The sequence below is a fragment of the Podarcis melisellensis genome, assembly GCF_964234715.1.
Source record: "Podarcis melisellensis genome assembly, chromosome: 6".
NCBI classification, from domain to species: Eukaryota; Metazoa; Chordata; class Lepidosauria; order Squamata; family Lacertidae; genus Podarcis; species Podarcis melisellensis.
Genome location: NC_138538.1, coordinates 27,079,794 through 27,099,742, shown reverse-complemented (window position 1 = coordinate 27,099,742; position 19,949 = coordinate 27,079,794). Strand labels below are relative to the sequence as shown.

Genomic DNA, 19,949 nt, shown 5'->3' with positions numbered 1-19,949 from the left:
GTTCAGCCCTGGTCATTCAGCAGACCACTTCAAGCACCTGAAACAGCTTCAATCCCACCACTGATTGAACTCTACACACATGCCTTTTTGAGTCCTGTCATTCAGGAGAAGGAAGATTTGTGCACCACCCTGATCTTTTATATTATGATTGTGGTGATTTTAATTATTGTTATTTTGGCAGAAGGAAGAATACAAATGAGATTGATAATAAAAGTGTCCATAAGAGGCTTCATGGATCATATCTGTAAGACAAGACAAAGAGTTACTCATATCCACAAGGTTCTCTGGCCCCTAAACTATTGAAAAAAAACCCTTTTCTTTGGGCTTTAAGATTTTTTATTAAATGTTTCCCATAATACAGTAAGATTACAACTACCAAAGATACAAACTGAAGAAAGGAAGGAAAGGGCGACAGAAATAAAGGAGAGAGAAAAATAAAAAAAAACAATTAGCAAAAGATACAAAAAAACCCTTATTTTCCATCTGCCAGTTACATTAAAAAAAGTTTATTAAAAACCTTCGGTCCATACAAACATCCATCTTCTCCACTTTCTGTTAAACTTTTTTTTTTTTAAGTCAAGGTGTCTCAGGATTATTTTTCTACAAAAAGTCCCAACTCTGATCACACACTATGGAAAACCCCTTTTCCATAGTGATTGCAGGTCTTAAGGCTTAGCGTTTTACTTTGTCAAGCCCCTGCTCATTGGCTGTATGACATTGAAAATGGCTGGATCCTTCTTCTGACTTCTTGGTTGTTCAGTGCCTGTGCAAGGATTAGGACTGGAAATACTACACAAGCAGGAACTGCTGAGCCACTGAAGGGTGTGCAGCAAGAGCATGCAAACAGACACTCTGCATACATGCATGCAGCCAAGCCTTTGCCGTATCTTGGTGGCAGTGGTGCCATCAGATCAGAATGCTAGCACATGGGCCCACTCAGCAGTGTGAGCCAGAGGACCCCCTCATATAACCATCAAGCCCAGAGTCTAAAATGGAAATATTTAGTCCTACTTTCTGCTAAGCACATTTTGTCACCATGGCGGAACTGTGACATGTGCCTTAACTATGGTTTATCAAAACCAGGATTTTAAACTGGTTTGACGTTGACTTGTTCACCCAAACCTTAGTTACTGATAGCGACAGTTTGCCCTGGGTCAGACACAAAAACAAATTATAGTTGGGGTGTTACATGCCACCCCAGATGACAAAACCCACCCAACAGTGGTGGAGCTAGGTAAAGCTTTTCCGCCCAGCCGTGCAGGAGAGTAGGTGAGCAGTCATGGGTATTTAATGAGAAATTATGGCTTAAAATCTAAGCCTCAGGTTTACATCTGAACAAGGCTGTTATGTGTAATTATAGAGGTGAGTCATCCTGGATTAAGTTAGACTTGCCTTCTTATATCCGATTTCTGTGACTACTTTTATACATATGAAGGGACAGAAACTCAGGGCTTTGCAAACCATGAATGTTAACTTATATTAATACTAAAGCATAGCACTTGAAAACTAGCTACACTTGGGTATGAAACAGACAAGGTGGTAAGCAAGATAAAGAACATTTCATCGCCATTGCAGCCATGTCAGCAACCACCCAGAGCACACCTTTGCTAAAATATTTCACACAGAGAAGACTTTAGGGACATTTTGTAGAAATACCTAATGCAGGAACATTTATTGTGTGCTGAACGCTAACACACAGGTTATCTTGTCAGATACACACACCAACTCTTGACGGAGCCTGACACAGTAGGGATTCTTATTTGAAAAATGTACCAACATCCCTGCACCTCAGAGAAAGCATTGAAAGATAACAGGCAGCATGCTTGCTGCAGGCTGTTTTATAGCATTTTCATTGCTCTGAAGTAACAACAGGAAGTGCTTGTCTGTCCTGAGAGAGGACGTAAGTAAAAAGAAATAAGAACATTCCATGGAGCTTTTTAGTAAAGGCTCAGATAGGAAAGTGCCATTGATTAAATATGAAATTTCTCTTTCATTTCACATTTGCTCCCCCTGGACACTTCTATTGCTCTGGAAAGTGGTAAGGAAATCCTCCGGCAGGCTAAAGAAAGGTAGGGACAGAGTATAAAAGTGATGGAATGAAGAAGAACGATAGGAATAATTCTAGTAACGCCACAGTAAAAGCAAAAGCGTGGAGATTTACAATGAATGACAACCCAAGTTGTGTAGGCTAACTCCATTTGCAGTGTTTACGAAATATCTCTGCTCAGCATTGTTCAGTTGTGGCATGTATTAGATGATGATGCACAAAGTCTCCTGAACACGGCCATCTGGCTTACCAGTTATGGAACTAAAGCAGCATGGAACTAAAGAATAAACAAGTCAAGACTTAAATACCACTATGTCACATGTGGTTCTTCAACAAAGGAAAGTGTGTTCATCAACAATCAAACAGTGCAATCCTGCACATGTTAACAAAGAAGTACACTCTATTGTATTCAATGGAGCTTACTTCCAGGTAAGAGTACGAGATAGTTAGTGACAAAAGAACTGAGTCACAGCAAGCGTTGGAGGTCAAAATGATTCAATCCGGCATAGAATCTAGACGTAATCTAGTCTGTATCTCCCAGAATTTTTATTTCCAGCAGGAAGGAAGTTGGTAGACTTTCTGGATTTCACAGTTCTGCCTCCGTGAAGGGAGGAGAAAATAGAAGTGTAGAACACAGAATCAAGTATGGTACAACAGTTCAAAATACTGCTTTAAAAACAAAACAGGAAAAGGGAAATTGCCATTCAGTCCACAAGTGCCCCTTCTGGAAGCTCAACTACTACGGGGGCATCGTCTTCTGGTTCAGCCTCAAAGTCCCACTTGAACTTCTTGGTTAGGTGGACTTTAAACCTCTCTGCCTTCTTTCTCAGAGTCCTGTCAACAGTTGGGCTGCAGGTATAGGAGAAGAAGACCTAGAAAAAACGCAGTACAGTCCGTTAGTAGAATAGTATAGAAGACATACTGGGTTGTATCCAATGCTAGCCCTACCCAGAGTAGACTCACCAAAGTTAATGAACATGACTAACTAGGGTCCATTAATTTCAATGGGCCTACTCTCAGTAAAACACCATTGGGCACAGAGAGAGGAGAAACCTGACTGGACTACATACATATAATACTAATAATATAATAATAATTTTAAGGAAAAAAATGTCAAAGATCAAATCCCAACCTAATATGCTCCTGCATCACAGAGGCACACACAAAAACCTGATACAAACCTAAGCACAATTCACTTGAAAGGTTTAGAGTTGTGACTTAGAGAAGCAATGAAGTCAAGCCATGCTCAGTTATCCATAATACTCTGTTTTGGATGTTGAGAAGAAACAGAATTCTGACATTCTTGTACAGAAAAAAAGATCTCAAACCATGTCAATTATAGCAATTCCTGGATAAATGGGAACTGTTACAGGATACGAGAAACCTTAGTCCATTAATCATTTCAGATTTACCCAATTTACTGGTGATCAATTAAGCCTCCAAAAATCTGTATATGAAAACATTTCTGAAGGGGGAAACGCTTTAGATCGTGCAGACATGCAGCCTTGTAAAGAAGCCCACAAACGTTGTTAGGCTGCTACAAGGTAAGTAATGTTATTTCATATTGGCCCTCTCCATGGCCAGCATGGAAGTGCAGATTAGTTTTTTAAAAAGCAAAAGCAAACTCTACTTTCTATCAAAAGGGTGTGAATGTGCAGGTGGGTCTGAGCTAGACCCTTCCTCCATGGGAAGAAGGAAATCAAGTAGGCTGGAAACGTGATAGAGCAATCCATCCCTCCTCTGCCACCCTGATCCGTCTCCCTTGTGTCACCTATGCCAAGTAGGCAACTATGAGGTTGCCCATATGCAACAGGCACAATCTTAAAAGCCACATTCATAGAATCATGGAATTGTACAGTTGGATGGGACAAGGGTCATCTAGTCCAACCCCCTGCAATGCAGGAATCTTTTGCCCAGAATGGGGCTGGATGCCACAACCCTGAGATTAAGAGCCTCCAACTGAGCTTCCCTGTTGTGGAAAACAGGAGGAGGAATGCCTCTAACACCTGCTGCCCACGATTTTTAAGAAAGTAACCGTTACTTCCAAATTATCTGGGTGAGACCATTTTCTTTTAAAATAAAAGTATTCAAAAGGTTTTATAATCAGGTAATATGATTCATTCTATTTATGAATAACTTGAGCCTTAGAATTAACCATCATTTTGAAAGGGCCACGCTCTCTCAAATTTAAATCTCTTAACTTTTCACACACAAGGGGATATTTCCTGTTACTTTTGACCCATCACATGTGTGTTCGATTAGAAATCTCATCGCTAAGCTCATCTCTTCTGCCTCTGTGCTAAATTTGTTACACATAATTCATTTCCAAGGCAACCGACTGATAGCCAAAAGCAAAGACATTTCCATTGCAGGAACACGCAAAGGAGAAACTTTGTAATGCAGGAGGAAAGCTTGTGCTGTTGTTGCTGCTTTTTAAAATTAAAAAAGACCTACAGACAGCAGGGAAAAGCACAAAAAGATCAAGGTGTGGTTCATTGCTTTGTGTCATTTCGCACCTTGTTTGTCATAGTGTGAAGTGCCTTCTCCTGCTAAACTAATTACAAAGTAATCCAGGCATTAGAAAACGAAAACCCTTATTTTTGTTTTGTTTTACTCCCTTCACCAGCACGGTAACATCCGCATGAAAAATGAAGTGTCCAGTCACTGCATTTTGAAAAAAATCAGCCAGGTACTGCTGGGATACCAAAAGCTTAGCAAATATTAAAAGGTGGTCCCATAAGAAAAAAGGTAATAAAAAAAATCTACCTTAAAGCAATGCCGTTGCAAGGCCAACCAATATGTTACAAAATGTTACAAAATAGCTTTGAGTTCCCCAGAAGTCTTCATCAGGCTAGATGGCAAGAAAAAGGGAGTTGGAGAGCAGAGGCGAGAGAGCTTTGGGCCAGTGTTCAAGCCATCCACACAGCTGCACCTGGTTTAGGAGGTAAAGGTAAGGGGACCCCTGACCGTTAGATCCAGTCGCAGACAACTCTGGGATTACGGCACTCATCTCACTTTACTGGCCGAGGGAGCCAGCGTACAGCTTCCGGGTCATGTGGCCACCATGACTAAGTGGCTTCTGGCAAACCAGAGCAGCGCACAGAAATGCCATTTACCTTCTCGCCGGAGCGGTACCTATTTATCTACTTGCACTTCGTGAGGTAGCAGGTATTTAAATGAGCCCCTCCCCCTTTTATGCGCTATGCTGGGCAGGAATCAAGTTGCCTTGTGGCCTCTTGAGAAGGAGAAACAAAGCAACCTGCTGCTACTTAGTTCAGCTCATTTAATGATTGAGCAATAATCTTTCTGTCTGCTAGGCAGCGCGAACAGGTTATTTTTTGCATGTGAAGAAGGGTTTGGCTTGTGACACAGAATCTGACTACTTATCTATCTATCATCTATCTAAAATAAATCAAAATTTCTAGCCCACATGACTGTGGAGACATGTTTAAAAACACTTAAGACGGTTCCAGATTCCAATGTTCAAAGGCCCTATTTGACATGCTTCTCTTCCACAAGCTAAACAGATTCTGTCCCGCACAAAGAACCCCACAGTGCCTCAAGTGCTTATCTTCCCCTCTCTTGCCATTCTAATTTATATGGCCTCACACAAGACATAAAGTCTTTATTTTCTTTATCTGTCGTTCATGTAAGAATTTCTTTTTTAAAAAAGCCAATATTAATGCATTTCCATTTTTTTTAAAGACAATGTTAATGCATTTCCAGTTTAGTAACACAGTATTCAGTCTCAACTGGCATTACCTTCTTTGGCCAGAATTTCTAATTTCAGCCCAAACTAAAGCACTATTATTAAGAAGAATGCTGCACCTAAAGCTCAGAGGTACAAGATGATCTATTTCCCAGTTATAATAACAAGGGTGGAAAACGCTTGCCTAACAAGGTGAAAAGACACAAAACCTGACATTGTTACTTGACATTCATGCTTTCAACAAGTTCTCTGACATCCAGAAAGCTCTATGTTTGGGCCAGCCATAAAAGTGGTAAGAGGGAAGCACAGCATACATGTCACTAAAATAAGGAAATGGTTCTGCCAGAATTCAGTTTGAGAAAAATTTGCTATTAACATTTATGAATGTAACACCTCCCAACCATCAGTGAGCACTGAAAGCCTGAGATAAATGAGTAAATGCATATTGCACAGCTGCGTTCTAAGTCATGGGAATGCTCTACAAATAATTCCTGTATCTGACATTGCAGTCAAAGTAAAATTGTACATATGTCCCCATAAGGAGGAGGAAGTAAATTAAAGCCTCGCTAGTTGTGTGGGAACAATGTGCATACAAAACAGTACAAGAACAGCGTCACACTTCTTGCTTGCAAATAAGCACACAGAAATCCTTCCCACCTTGGAATTTTATTGCCTATATACCTTTCCCTGGTGATTTCAGAGTTATCCATCATATTCAGACAATACTCCTGCAACATATGTTAGGCCAAGAAATGGTGAATGACCAGGGTGACCCAGGGAGCTTTATAGCTGGGCAAGGATCTGAAGCCTTAGGGTGGTATTGAGCTACATTTTACTCACAGAAGACTCATTGAATAAATTGACTTAACTTAGCCATGCTCATTCATTATAATGAGTCAGCTTAGTTGAATAGCACCTCTGATGTCCAATGCAGAGGTATGTTCTAGACACAGAACTAGAAATGTTCTAGACATAGATAGAAAAATGATGACATGAAAACTCAAACTGTCTTCTGCAAGGTTAGCCTCCCTGAGGGCCCTCAAAGCAAGCTTTCATCAGGAAGCAGCAGCACAATGTGATTTTCTTAGGTCTTGCAGACAAACATATACACAAATTAGCTAATGGGTTACTTGAATATCGGGAACTGCCACCTGCTGTCAACAACTCTTGTTTACAACTATCATAAAGCAACTAGGAGATGCTTCCTCCAGCTGCCTCGTGTTTTTTTTTAAAAAAATGTACTGCTTCTGTTCGGCTTCAAAGCTGGAAAGAAACAATTATCATTATTATACAGCCTGATTGAATTTCAATTTGTTGACAAGAGTGTTGTCAGTCCTCCAGAATGAATGACACACAACAGCTAAATTCTATGGCCGGGATCCAAGAGGCCATGCTCAATCTTTCATGCACAGATGTAGGCTTTCAGCTCTCTTTGCTACAGCAGCGCCTCCTCCCCTGCACAAAAAGCTGATCCCGAATGCCTACAAGCCTTCTGCAGTAGCAATGGTTGAGACATGGAGGGATGCTGATAGATGGGAAGGGTGACTGCCACCCTTCTATGATCACATAGAGAGGAATTGTGCATGTACTTTGGCATCCTGGTCCTCTGGAACAAATGCAGCACTCACTCGCATAGCCCATCTTGCTTTATTTTATTTCTGTTCTGGGTAAATTTGCCAGAACAAAGTCTAAAAGGAGTCTGCCAGGACAAAGCCAGAAAGGCGAAAGGCAGAAATCAGAGAAAGCTGTGGTATCTCCTTCACTGGAGATGCTCAGGCAAAGGCTAGACAGGCACCTGAAATGGATGCCTTAGGCATGGAGTTTTCTTTCTTTCTTAGGGTTAGATTGTTCCTTTGCATTATATTCAAAGTAGCTGGGAAAATCACCACTTCGTGAGCAATACGAATGTACAGAGTATGGGAAAACAAGAAGAACTTGAGCTCTTAATGCAGGATGGCAAATATAACCTAATATGCATTACTGAAACTTGGTGGGGTGTGACTCATGACTGGAAGGTAGAAATTGTGGGGTACAACCTACTAAAGAAGGAACAGTTCAGACAGGGAGGAGCTGTAGCATCTTCAAATATACTTGGAGGATGGAGCAGAGGCTAGGATCCAAACCAATGGATTCAAGTTACAAGAAAGGAGATTCCAGCTAAACATCAGTAAGAATTTTCTAACATTAAGAGTTGTTTGACAGCGGAACAGACTCACACAAGAGGTGGTGGACTCTCCTTCCTTGGTGGTTTATAAGCAGAGGTTCGATGTCCATCTGTCAGGAATTCTTTAGCTGCTGTTCCTTCATTGCAGGGGGGTTGACTAGATAACCCTCAGAGTCCCTTCCAACTCTACAATACTATGATTCTAGGTCTCCACTAATTTCAGTATTGTATCATTCATAATCTGTGGCTTTAATTCTGGGATAGCAGCAAAAATTTAGTTTGATCTATTGAAAAAAGGAAAATCTCTCTCTTATGTAAATATCTCGAAAAGGAACCCTGAATCAACCATACAGTTTCTGTATCTGTACAATTACATCACTTTCTCAGTCAAATTCACCAAACAAGTACCCACTCACTTTGTTTGAATCAACCACAGAAGCTACTACATCTTTGGCTAGAGAGATGACTTCATCTACTTATAACATCATCCAAAGGCCAATCTATCCTATGCATGGCCATGGGAGAGACACTTTCTTTGGAAGAAAGTGATTGACAGTGATTGGGTAGAATTCAACACAGAGTGGGGTATGCAAGAGCAGAACAGGGTCTACTTAAGCAACAAGACCCTACATCTCTTCAGGAGATTCTGCAGCCCTTTTGCAAATTTAGCAATTAATACCAATATAAAGAAAGATGAAGAAAAAGTTCTCAGTAAGTGATATATTATCCCTGTAAGGCTTTCTATTCAAACATAAGTCAGCATTGTTGGAAGGGATGACTCGCATTGCTTAATGCTTTCACCTTTAGTGGAAACGCCCAACAGTGCAGGAGTTTTGGGACATGGTTGCTGATTACCGCACACTAAACCACAGCTATCTCCGAAATCTATCCTCCATCATCATTTTGAATGAACTACCATAGATTCCAGCACAAAGACTTTCTTAAGCAATTGTATACAGCTAGGATAACAACAACAATTGTGCCCCAGCCACTCTGGGATAATTAAAATCTAGAGACTATGCTTATATACAAACTTACTCAGCAAAATCCTTCCTATGTGGAAGTCCTCCAAACTTCTCAGATAACACCAGAGAAACAGCCTGGTGACCTGCTACCACCTAGCTCTCAGGGGTGGCCCCTCTCTCTCCCAGCTGCTAACATACAGCTTTTGGAAAAACCATCTTGCCCTGATGTTCACTCTAAACAAGCAGTTTTTTCCTCTCTTTTGTTTTAAGTCTCTTTTTAAAAAAATGATGATTATGATAATTTATTATTATTTCTACCCCTCCCATCTGGCTGGGTTTCCTCAGACACTCTGGGCGGCTTTCAACAGAACATTTAAAACAGAATAAAACTTCAAACATTAAAAGCTTCCCTAAACAGGGCTGCCTTCAGATATCTTCTAAAAGTCAGATAGTTGTTAATTTCCTTGACATCTGACGGGAGGGCATTCCACAGGGCAGGCGCCACTACTGAGAAGGCCCTCTGTCTGGTTCCCTCCCTAAATTATGCTTACTGCTGCAATGTTTTTTGTGAAACTTTTTGTAAGATTCACATATAAAGTAGTATATAAATACAACAATAAAAATTGAGTTTTGAGAGTGTATGCATGTTCTGTGGCCAGTATTTTTAACTCCATTTCAAAATAAAATAAAATTTTCATTATTTAAAGAAAAGGAACAGGGTCAGAAAAATATATGTAACAATGTTACATTGGACATTTTAACAGCACATTATGGGAAGAGAAAGGATTGTAACATAAGTTTTCAGTATGGGGAGGCAAACCTCATGATAGCTTGCCATAGTAGTTTCGTTTCAAGACAAAAACTGGATTTTAGTTTGATTAGCTGGGGAGCTTTCTTACTTTTTTAAATTTTAAATGGTATGAACATTCAAACAAAAACCATTCAATTTCACATTGTGAGAACTGCCTGTCATTATGATGCTGCATTTTGCACATGCATGCAGTTCTTGGGGAAATTCACCCCACTACTGCTTCCCAACCTCTACAGTACCAAAACCAGCTCCCTTACCTGCAAGGTGTTGGTTAAAAAGTTGTCCTGGGAAACAATGTCCACAAAGAAGTCTGCTGGGATTTCACTGAGCTGATAGTACAGGACCGAAATGAGGTTAACGAACAGGGCCTGATGCTTCACTATGGCATCCTCTGACCTGCATAAGAGATTCAGGAGTTTCTTCCAGTGCTCAAAGGCATCATATACATTCCCAATCAAGAAGCAGATGAAGGCAAACTGCAGCTCCCCTGAAAAGGTCACACACACACCAAAAAAAAAAAAAAAGAAAGAAAGAAAGAAAACAAGAAGGTGTTTGTTTAGCTTCGATTCTGGTAGCATAACAAAAGGGTACACTGCTTTTATTATTTATTTAACTATTTTTATAACACCATTCATACTTCAAGGAAAATTTACAAACACAATAATACAGTTAAAAAGTAAATACAAAAAAAAAACCATAATAAACTAAAAGCCACAATATCGTAAAAGCAGCATGAAGGAGTCAGCAGGGTTGAAATGGTGTCTAAAAATACCAGGAAATACTTTTTTTTTTCAGGCATCAAAAGGACAATAAGGTAGGTGCCAGCAAATATCTCTGAAAAGAGCATTTCACAACCGGAATACCACCACCATGAAGTTCCTCTCTCTACAGCCAGCCACCCAACAGCAAGGGCATTAGAGCCTCTCTAATTAAGATCTTTACATGAAAGCCTTGGCTATAATATAAAGCAGATCTGCATAACTTGTGAACACAGCCCAACAGCAATGTAAGGTGGCCCACTAGGGCCTCCATAAACCTGCTTTGGGTGCATGCCTAGAACTTCAAAGAAAAAGAAGGCTATATATTTGGCATGCCCACAAGGTAAGCTCCACAGTGGTATTCTGCCTGCCTCCTCCCTGTCAGAGAAAGCTTGTGATAAAACCACATTAAGGTACAGGGGGCTGTATAGCTACTGAACTAGGCACTAGAGCAGAGTTCTCTCATGGTTTGGATTAGACATGAGCCACATTTGGCAAAAAGATTAGCCATCACTGTTTACCTGCCCTTCCTCATGTAACAACATTGCCTGATTAAGTTTCTATGCAGCTTAATGGCTTGCATACTTATACTCCAATGCTCTGCATAATTTCTATTATTGGCAATTACTGGTCCAGGGTTCAGAATGAGTTCCAGCATTTACAGTAAACAGAGGTCCACAAATATTGCTTAGCTGCTGTTTGTACCCAACCCCTTCCCTCTCTAAGGCCTCCAGCATGTGCAGAATGCTTGAGGGACAGGGATTTCTCCCACTTCTGCTGAGATGGATGGAGAAGTTAAGAAAGAGCAGAAGGGGCTTCTTAGCTTTGAGACGTCAGGAACTGTGGTCATTTTTATCACTAAGGGGTCTGGGGCACTTAAGCTGTGCAAGTGGATTTGTAGATGCCAACATGTAATGCAGATAAATCAGTAATGAAGGAAAAACTTAAACCTTGCAATGCATGAAAATCTTAATTATTTGCAGAAGTGGCTAAATTGCTTTCCTGTGGATAGTTTCAATACCAAATGTTATATTCTGTGAAAATTAGATATAAACAGAGGATTTTATTATAATTACTAAACTAATCTTGAGAAGTCTACTGTCATCCCAGCTTGATTTCATGGTTCTCTCCCCATGTATCTATAGGATTTATTCTAGAACATGCTCCCTAGGGTAGCACATTTCCACAGCTTTCCTTTGTTTCCAAGGGTGAGAGCTGATAATTAAGGTACCACTACTGAGAGACAGCAGCCAATTGTCTCTAATAAGTAATTAAATAACAAATGCCTTACTTCTGAAATCTATCAAAGCAGAACCTTAGCTTTACCACTAGAGGTCACCAATATCACACATGAGAAGTTTTTGGTTTCTCAATTAACCTACTGTCCATGGTTGTTTAGTGAGAAGCGGGTGAGGGAGTCTGCACCCTACCCAAATTTATCACTTAACCAGATATAAATATTATAAGTGAAGTCAGATTTGTTATCACAAAAGGCTACTTTTCGGTTTACTTCTGAACAGCATAGAAGCATTCATGAGTGGAACTGAACTGTTACACTGATGACAGATGCAAGCACTGAAAAAAGCCCTGCATACCCCTTAAAAACGGAAGTATGCATTACGGTTCAGAAATTTTGTTTCCAGACACATTTTGGCATGCAAATGGCACCCAAGAGATACTTTGATAACAACAAGAAAAGCAATTTCTGTAAAAGCAGGTTAACTCACCAAGCACATCCTGGGAATTGCTGGCATACTGTTTACTGATCACCGTCTCCAGGGCATAGCTAAGGTCCATGCTATGCCTAGTAACTTCTTCAGGGGTAGCACCTTCAGGGTACATTTGCTTAGGTATTTCTGTAAACCTGATCTCAGTGCCAGCTTTCAGCTGCATTTTGGGCAGCCGGGCTAACCCCTCTGCATAGCTTTTGCACTCTGTGTCATACCGGGGCAGGTTCTGTTCAACTCGATCTTTAGTAAACCTCCCAGGCAAAATAGGAAGCACTTCTGAAAAGGCACATATCTGTCCGCTTTCTGGCTGTAGTTTTTGCATCACAAATTCATTAATGAAATTAGTGAGGGAAATCCATTTTTTAAGAGTGTCATATGGGTAAGGACCCAGAAATTGGTCCATCTCCTGGAGGTTAGTCCTCATTGCTTCAGTCTCATTTTCAGAAGCTGGGGTAAGGTCTACTTCTTCCCTGACAGGGTCCCAGTGTAGCACTCGCAGATCACGCGGCTGCAAGTTCATGAAGAAGCCGGTGCGAGGGCCACTCTCTTTGCGATTGTTCTTATCAACAGAGCTGTAGTGAAGGAAATGAATTCCAGGGGGTATCATCTTGACTCCACGGAACTTGGGGCCCACTTGCCAAGTGTTGTAGTCAATGCCAAACTCTGTTCCTTCTGGCACATTCAAAATGATGACTGTAGCGCCCTCAAAAAAGAGCCGCTTTGCCAGGTCTTGATCTATCTGCATTTCTGCTTCTCCCTTGGTCACACTACAACCTTATGAGAAATCTAGAAGAGAGCAAACAAATCTCATCTGAATACACTTTACAAGCATGATACATATATGACTAGGCTCTTGCTAGACTAATCAGTGGCAAGCTTGATGGGCCACATTCCTGACTCATTCTATAGAAGCCAGGCAAAATAATTTCCCAACTGAATTTATCTTCACTGTCCATGGGATAGAAGTCACAACTAGCTCCATCAGGAAACAAGATTCAAGTCCCAAAGTAAATAGGATTTAAAAAACTTTATGTGTGCAGGCTTTCTGACTACTGTAGGCTTGAAGAGAAACTAGGAAGCTGCATTATAATGAGCCAGACCATTGGTCCAGCTACCTCAGTACCTAAGTACTGCAAGGAGACTGTGTCAGGCATAGGTCACCAATAAAAAACACAGTGAAGTTAACTCATTATTCACGAAACCAAAAAAGCACAGGTCTAGTGATCCCAGCAACTTTTCCCAGTAGGTCTTGCTCCAATGAGGCAATTGCAAGGACTGAAGGTCCTCACTTTTCCCCTGCTTTCTAAACCTCCTTCTCTCCAGGGTCTTTCCCAAGCATCAGCCCACAATCAATCTCTGCTCTGTTCTTTGCTCTTTTCCTTTTCTCCTGTGTGTGTTTTTTCTGAGTCTGGAGGTGGGGGCTGGGGTGGTCACAGCGGGAGGGGGCTACTCCCTGGATTCTTCAGCAGCCTGCCTCAACTCTGCCTCTTAGCCAACCTCCTCTCTAGCATCTGCTTCAGTCTCTGCCACAGCCTCTTCCTGCTCACTAAACCGTTACCTCTTCTGCTTCTGACACCACCACCTCCCAGGCATCTACCTCTGACCACTCCGCCACCACCCTAACTCTGAGTCTTCTTCCCCTAGGGTTCCTTGGGGGATTCCTCAGCTAGTGCCTCGCACCACTCCCATGCATCCAGCCAGTCCATGACATTCACACAGGCAGCAGGAGCCTCTCCCAGCTCTACGTGGGGAGATGCTATGAGTTGAACATGGGACCTTCCGCATGCAAAGCACATGCTCCAGAACTACATACAGTGGTACCTTGGGTTAAGAACTTAATTCGTTCTGGAGGTCCATTCTTAACCTGAAACTGCTCTTAACCTGAGGTACCACTTTAGCTAATGGGGCCTCCGGCTGCTGCTGCGGCCCAATTTCTGTTCTCATCCTGAAGCAAAGTTCTTAACCCGAGGTACTATTTCTGGGTTAGCAGAGTCTGTAACCTGAAGCGTCTGTAACCCGAGGTACCACTGTACTTGGCTCTGCGGCCAACAAGGGGGGGAAAAGAGGAATGAAAAGGAATAGTGGTAGAAGAGTTTCTGGCAACAGGAATTTAGTCGCATGAGACTCTCCATCTCAGAGTCGTGGGCTCACGCCCCACGTTGGGGAAAAGATCCCTGCGTTACAAAGGGTTGGACTAGATGGCCCTCGTGGTCCTTTCCAGATCATGTCTCTCAATTCACTTCTATGACCCTTCTCTCCGACCGCAACTCCTGTACCTTGAACTCCGGCTGCCCAAGGAGCACAAGTTCCACAGGTGACGCTTTATTGCCTTTATTGCTGCACCCGCGGGCTTCTAGACTCCTCGCGCAGCTCTGTTCAAGTGAGAGCAGAGGCCCTGCCCGGGTGGGAGGAAACAGAGAAGAGCAGCCTCAAGGGAAGATACTGGGGAAGTTTAGCCCGGGCCCACCGTGTGGCCGCGAAGAGGGAAAGGCGAGGGGCAGGGGATGTCACGCCCGCCCGACGCAGCCTTCGCCCACTTCTCACCTCCCTTCCGCGCCCCGAGGAAGGGAAGCGCAGCCGCCAAACTCGAGGAACTCTCGCCCCAGCAAGCCCCTGGAAACACTTGTCGGCAACTTCCGGCAACGGCGTTGGATATCCGGCGACCCTAGAGACAGGGGAAAGCGAACGACGTCCGGTCCCTCTCAAAAAGCAGTCCGGGTAGGTCCCGCGGCAGCGCCTCAAGACGTTCCGCTCTGGATGCTGAAAAGTAGCCTTTTTATAATATTTATTGGCATTTTTTTTAATACAATACACAAAAATAAACAATATCGCATATGTCTTAACATAGTTTCATAGCTTCTTTGGACTCCCTCACGTCTCCCGCTCCCACTTTCATCCCAATAATATTTCCCAGCCTTTGCCGGTTGAGAGACAGGTTGGGTAAGAGGCGGCGGCGCGACGTGTTTGCTTGCTTGCTTGCTTGGAAAGTTGGCGGGATTGCGGATGTTTAATCCTCCGTCCTTTCTCCGTACCGAGAGGCTCGGCACTGTGCCAGCAGCTGCACCAAAGAAAACGCGGTGGCTCCTGTGCAGGTTTCTCCGGCGCTGCGATGAGGTGTCCCTGCACACCTGCGGGCGGAGAGGACGGTTTCCGCGAGAGAAGATAATCAGTCAAACAGAGCATAAGGGATCTACTGGCCGATCTCTGGGTTATTCGCCATGGACTAGAGCAACAAAGCGTTTCTGATTCCCCGGTGGTTTTAGAATAGCAACGTCCTCCCATCAGTTTAGGCAGCTGGGGTTTAGAAAGCATGGGATAACCAGGTATGGTCTCTTGTGTGAAATGGCTTTGCGCCTTGTTCAGTTCTGGTCCTGGAACCCCTTTCCTAGGTCCAGATTGTGCTCGGTCAGAGGCGCCTTGTTTAATTCAAATTATTGTTTTTTGCACCTGGCTCTGGTTGGAAGATCTTAGGGTTTTTCTAGTGTGAAACCATATCTATCTGACACCAGTTCGAAGGTTTTAAACTAAGGTTACCAGATGTCCCTGGATTTACAAAGCAGTCCCCATACAAAATTCTATCATTCCTACTGAAGTTGAAAATTGTCCCCAGATTCATTGAAAAAAATCTGGTAACCTTATTTTAAACAAGAATTCATGAAGGCTATTGGTGACTACTAACCCTAATGGCTACGTTCTGCCTCCACTGTTGCAAGCAGTGTGCTTCTGAATAATAATAAAAAAGTAAAATACCAGCAGCTGGAAACAGTAGGAAGGAAGAGTACTGTTGTGCTATGGTGGATGTTGTAATTTTCTCAAGGGCCACAGGTTTCCTGCTCCTGCTATAAGGTCTTGAAGTTATAGGTTTTTAAGAGGGCCAGATACATCTGCGAAGCAAACACCAAAACAATAAAAACATGAAGTCTTTTAAAGTGATAGAGAACTCTTACTTTAGGCTCCAAGCAAGGTCCTCTGCCCCCTTCATAAAAGCTCAGTTGACTGCTCAGAAGTTTTCCTTCCAAGGACTTGGGCAAGGTTGTTTCCCAGCCCTGATATGCAAGCTTCTTTTAATTAAAGTTAAGGGAGAGACACTGCTGGCCATGAGGCAATGGCTTTTCCCACCTGCCTTGCCCCACCCTCCAGGCCTAGAAGCCTTTCCCAGACCATGACTTTGAGAACAGCAGAAGCATCTGGGAAGAGAGGAGTTCAGGGATATTTTTTAAAAAATAATTTCGTAAGTTGTGAGTCCTTGTTTCTCAGTTTAATCCTTTTTCATCGTTTTTCATGTTTTGTGGTATTTGTATGTTTTTGTGGTATTTTATGCATTGTGTCTTGCTGATATTTTTATTGATTATAGTTTAGTAATTCTTTACTGTATTTACCATATCAGCCTGGATATAAGCCTCATTTCCCCCCCAAATTCTGACCGTGAAAAGCTAATGGAGGAATGGAGTGGTTTATATTCAGGGTTTTTTGTTTTTTTTTCTCCCCCCCCCCAATTTTTAAGGGTGTGGGTTATACAGTGGTACCTCGGGTTAAGTACTTAATTAGTTCCGGAGGTTCGTTCTTAACCTGAAACTGTTCTTTAAATAAATATAATATACAGTGGTACCTCGGGTTAAGAACTTAATAATAATAATAATAATAATAATAATTTATTATTTATACCCCGCCCATCTGGCTGAGTTTCCCCAGCCACTCTGGGCGGCTCCCAATCAGTGTTAAAAACAGTACAGCATTACATATTAAAAACTTCCCTGAACAGGGCTGCCTTAAGATGTTTTCTGAATGTCAGGTAATTCTTTATCTCTTTGACATCTGATGGGAGGGCGTTCCACAGGGCGGGCGCCACTACCGAGAAGGCCCTCTGTTCTGGAGGTTCGTTCTTAACCTGAAACTGTTCTTAACCTGAAGCACCACTTTAGCTAATGGGGCCTTCCGCTGCCACCGCGCCGCTGGAGCCCGATTTTTGTTCTTATCCTGAAGCAGAGTTCTTAACCTGAAGCATTATTTCTGGGTTAGCGGAGTCTGTAACCTGAAGCGTATGTAACCTGAAGCATATGTAACCTGAGGTACCACTGTATTTAATTTTACTTTTTACTATTCTAATGCATTATTGGATAATTCTTTATTTGATATAAGTTGTTTATTTAAAAGTTATGTTTTTATTGTGACTTTTCTGTATTGATTCAAATTGTTATTAGGTGTGTGATCTTTGCTGTATATTTTGTTGTTTCTTTGGCTTGTAAGTTGCCTTGTGTATAGTAATATAGAAAGGTGGTGTGCAAATTAAACAATTTTTTTCATTTCATCTCACTTTTAGCTAAAGCCCTTTCCACAAGCTTTCCCATTCATTCATTCATTCATTCATTCATTCATTAATAAATACATGGAAGAGGAGTGGAGCCATGCCTGCTGGTCCTGTCCCCAGCATGAGTGTACCCACTTATCTCACCACCATGTGGTTGGTGCGAAGTCTGGACAAGGGACCCTACATGTGTACAGCAGGTTCCTCTACATGAATAGAACTCTGTACAGTTTGGATCCCTAATCCCATGGTGGTATCTTAGGGGTCATTCCACGTCATTTCAACGTGGTTATGCCACCCATCGTCTTGGATTTTGATGAAACTTGGTGTACACCCTTCCCTTATGGTTGAAATATACTTTGGAGGGACCTGTAATAAACAATATTATTCTAGATTTTAAGAGGAACAACTTTGTTTCATTAATTTTTTCTGTTACAGCTATGGATTGTAGGAAAGTTGTACCCAATAGCCATTTTCCCCCCCCATGATGTCCAAAAAATGTAAAATTTTGTTACAAGACATAAGAGACCATTAAATTTTATTCTTTGTTGAGAAAGAGCATGTTTTTGCAATAATTTTCACCAAAACTTTAGATTCCATCGTGCCCACATGCTGAAAATTAAGGTTTTCTAGTTTTCCAACAAAAAACTACATTTATACATTTTTAAAGACATTTATGAAATCTTTTGAGTGCTGGTGTATTTTTTCCTGAAATCCTCATCATGTTATTGAGCTTTGTGTAAAATTTCAAAGAGATCTGATCATTGATTATGGGGAGAAAAAAAACGTATACAAGGCCGAGGATCTCAAGAGGGACAGAAACACAGATTTCATGAAACTCTGAAGTGCTATAAAATCAAAACTGTGATAGAGGGAAAAATTAAAGGGGGTTTCTTTCAACCATAAGGGAAGGGTGTGCACCAAGTTTCATCAAAATCCGAGACGGTGATTTACAAAAACATTGCAAATTGTTTGAGTGCTAAGATGGATGCGAGACTGAAAATAACACTGCACCATTAAGCTTGTTGAAAAGAATATGAGAATGAGTGAATTTTTAAGAGAAAGATAAATTTTGAATAAATAACATGCCCAAATTAGGGACTTAAGACTTAGACAAAAGTATTCAAAGTTAGGGACACAATATTGGAAATTTATAGAATAAGAATTGAAACAAGGCGATAAATTGCTGGTTAAAGTTGTATAAATTTGGAACGCAGGAGCGAGAGATGAGAGGAAGTCCAAAAAGCGAAGAAAATATGGTTACTAAAAGATGTTAATTCTATATTTTCTTTTCTTGTTTTCTGTTTGTTCTGTTATCTTTTCTATTGTACTAATAAAATCTTTAATAATTTTTTTAAAAAAACAAAACAAAATCCGAGACGGTGGGTGGCAAAACCCTTGTCTTTTGCATTGATTTGATGTGGAATGACCTTTAGGTTTTAAAGCTGGATGTGTAGGCTCAGCCTGGGTAAATTTGTGGCCCTTACTGGGCATGCCTGAGCAGCAGGAAAGCCAAACTCATTGCTTTTCAAGATGGCCTTAAAAGAAGTCGTCAGGTAGGATTTTACTCGAGTAGAATTAAATACTTAGTCCTTGCCCAGTTGTTTTCATCTCACACAAGAAAATCAAGTATATGTCCTGTGGCAACTGAGCTTCCAGAATAGTAAACTGTCCCTGTAGAACATGTATTTTAGAGTACTTATGCTTAATTAACACTTGCTGCACTTTTATAATCTACTATCAAGGGGTCTAAAAAGGGTGTGGTTGTTATTTCACTTTCAGTGCCTGTTTATTGGCTGAATTGAAATTCCAATCCCATTCTGTTTTAATGGCTGTAACCACAACTAGGATTTGGAAGGTCCTATTATGGATTAATTCATCCAGTGTGAGAATATTTGATGCCTGTGAGACGCCTGGTTGTTTCCATCCTCGCATACCGAATTCTTGCTCTCTCCTCTTTACCACAGATGGCTATTTTCCAGTTTATGGGGGTTAAGCTCATGTGGGATTCCTTGATGAGATGAATGATGACATGTAAATTTGTCTACTGCTTCCAGTCTTGCTTAGTGCAGCTACTGGAGACCCAAGAGATAGTGCTTAATTCAGGGGTAGCCCATGTGGTTCTCCGGATCTCTGACCTCTGACCATCCTGGATGGGGATATTGCAAGTTGAAGCCTCACACCTGGAGACACCACACTGGCTACCTCTGGCTTGGATAAATTTCAAGGAGGTAGGGGGAAGTATTTTCTTGAGTTACTTATTGTCTTTTTATTCTGTACTTCCTCCAATGAGCTCAGGAAGAAGGGTAAACATTTCCCTCCATTTTATTCTCGCAGCAACTCTGTGAAGTAGGTTAGATTATTTGAAGAAAAAAAACATGCGCAGGATACCATAGTCATCAGGTTAGGGAGGGTTTCTTTGTCTAACACCACTCTCCTAAACATGGATTGCATATCTCT

The 19,949-nt window shown here is 41.6% G+C and overlaps 1 protein-coding gene and 2 long non-coding RNA genes across 5 annotated transcripts in view; 2 read left to right on the top strand and 1 right to left on the bottom strand.

The window, feature by feature from the left end:
* Nucleotides 1–1,642: 1,642 nt before the first annotated feature.
* AAR2 (AAR2 splicing factor) lies at nucleotides 1,643–14,873 on the bottom strand. 3 transcript variants are annotated; one of them, XM_081917166.1, is made up of 4 exons: nucleotides 14,722–14,873; nucleotides 12,182–12,958; nucleotides 9,954–10,183; nucleotides 1,643–2,919 (listed from the first exon to the last, which is right to left on the bottom strand). In XM_081917166.1, the coding sequence occupies exons 2-4, from the start codon at nucleotides 12,927–12,929 to the stop codon at nucleotides 2,752–2,754; spliced, it is 1,146 nt and encodes a 381-aa protein (XP_081773292.1). In that variant the 5' UTR covers nucleotides 12,930–12,958; nucleotides 14,722–14,873; the 3' UTR covers nucleotides 1,643–2,751. The 3 variants fall into 3 exon arrangements, with proteins under 3 accessions (XP_081773292.1, XP_081773290.1, XP_081773291.1); XM_081917164.1 differs by having other exon boundaries at nucleotides 12,182–12,970; nucleotides 14,729–14,860; XM_081917165.1 differs by lacking the exon at nucleotides 14,722–14,873 and adding an exon at nucleotides 14,461–14,704 and having other exon boundaries at nucleotides 12,182–12,970.
* The window catches only part of LOC309373244, a 45,275-nt gene continuing 28,251 nt past the window's right edge, over nucleotides 2,926–19,949 (top strand). Inside the window, exons 1-2 of the long non-coding RNA XR_014169895.1 lie at nucleotides 2,926–3,572; nucleotides 3,668–4,997. This is a non-coding gene — a long non-coding RNA (uncharacterized lncRNA). The remainder of the gene's footprint in view (nucleotides 3,573–3,667; nucleotides 4,998–19,949) is intronic.
* LOC309373284 lies at nucleotides 15,209–17,853 on the top strand. Its single transcript, XR_014169940.1, has 2 exons — nucleotides 15,209–15,507; nucleotides 17,505–17,853. It is a non-coding gene; the product is annotated as an uncharacterized lncRNA (long non-coding RNA).

Excerpts from the sequence above, each read along its gene's own strand:
- AAR2 (XM_081917166.1), bottom strand. The coding sequence starts at position 12,929 with ATGCAGATAGATCAAGACCTGGCAAAGCGGCTCTTTTTTGAGGGCGCT. Across the intron at positions 10,184-12,181 it reads CAATTCCCAGGATGTGCTTG|GGGAGCTGCAGTTTGCCTTC; the intron begins GTGAGTTAACCT and ends TGACCTTTTCAG. Across the intron at positions 2,920-9,953 it reads TTTTAACCAACACCTTGCAG|GTCTTCTTCTCCTATACCTG; the intron begins GTAAGGGAGCTG and ends CGTTTTTTCTAG.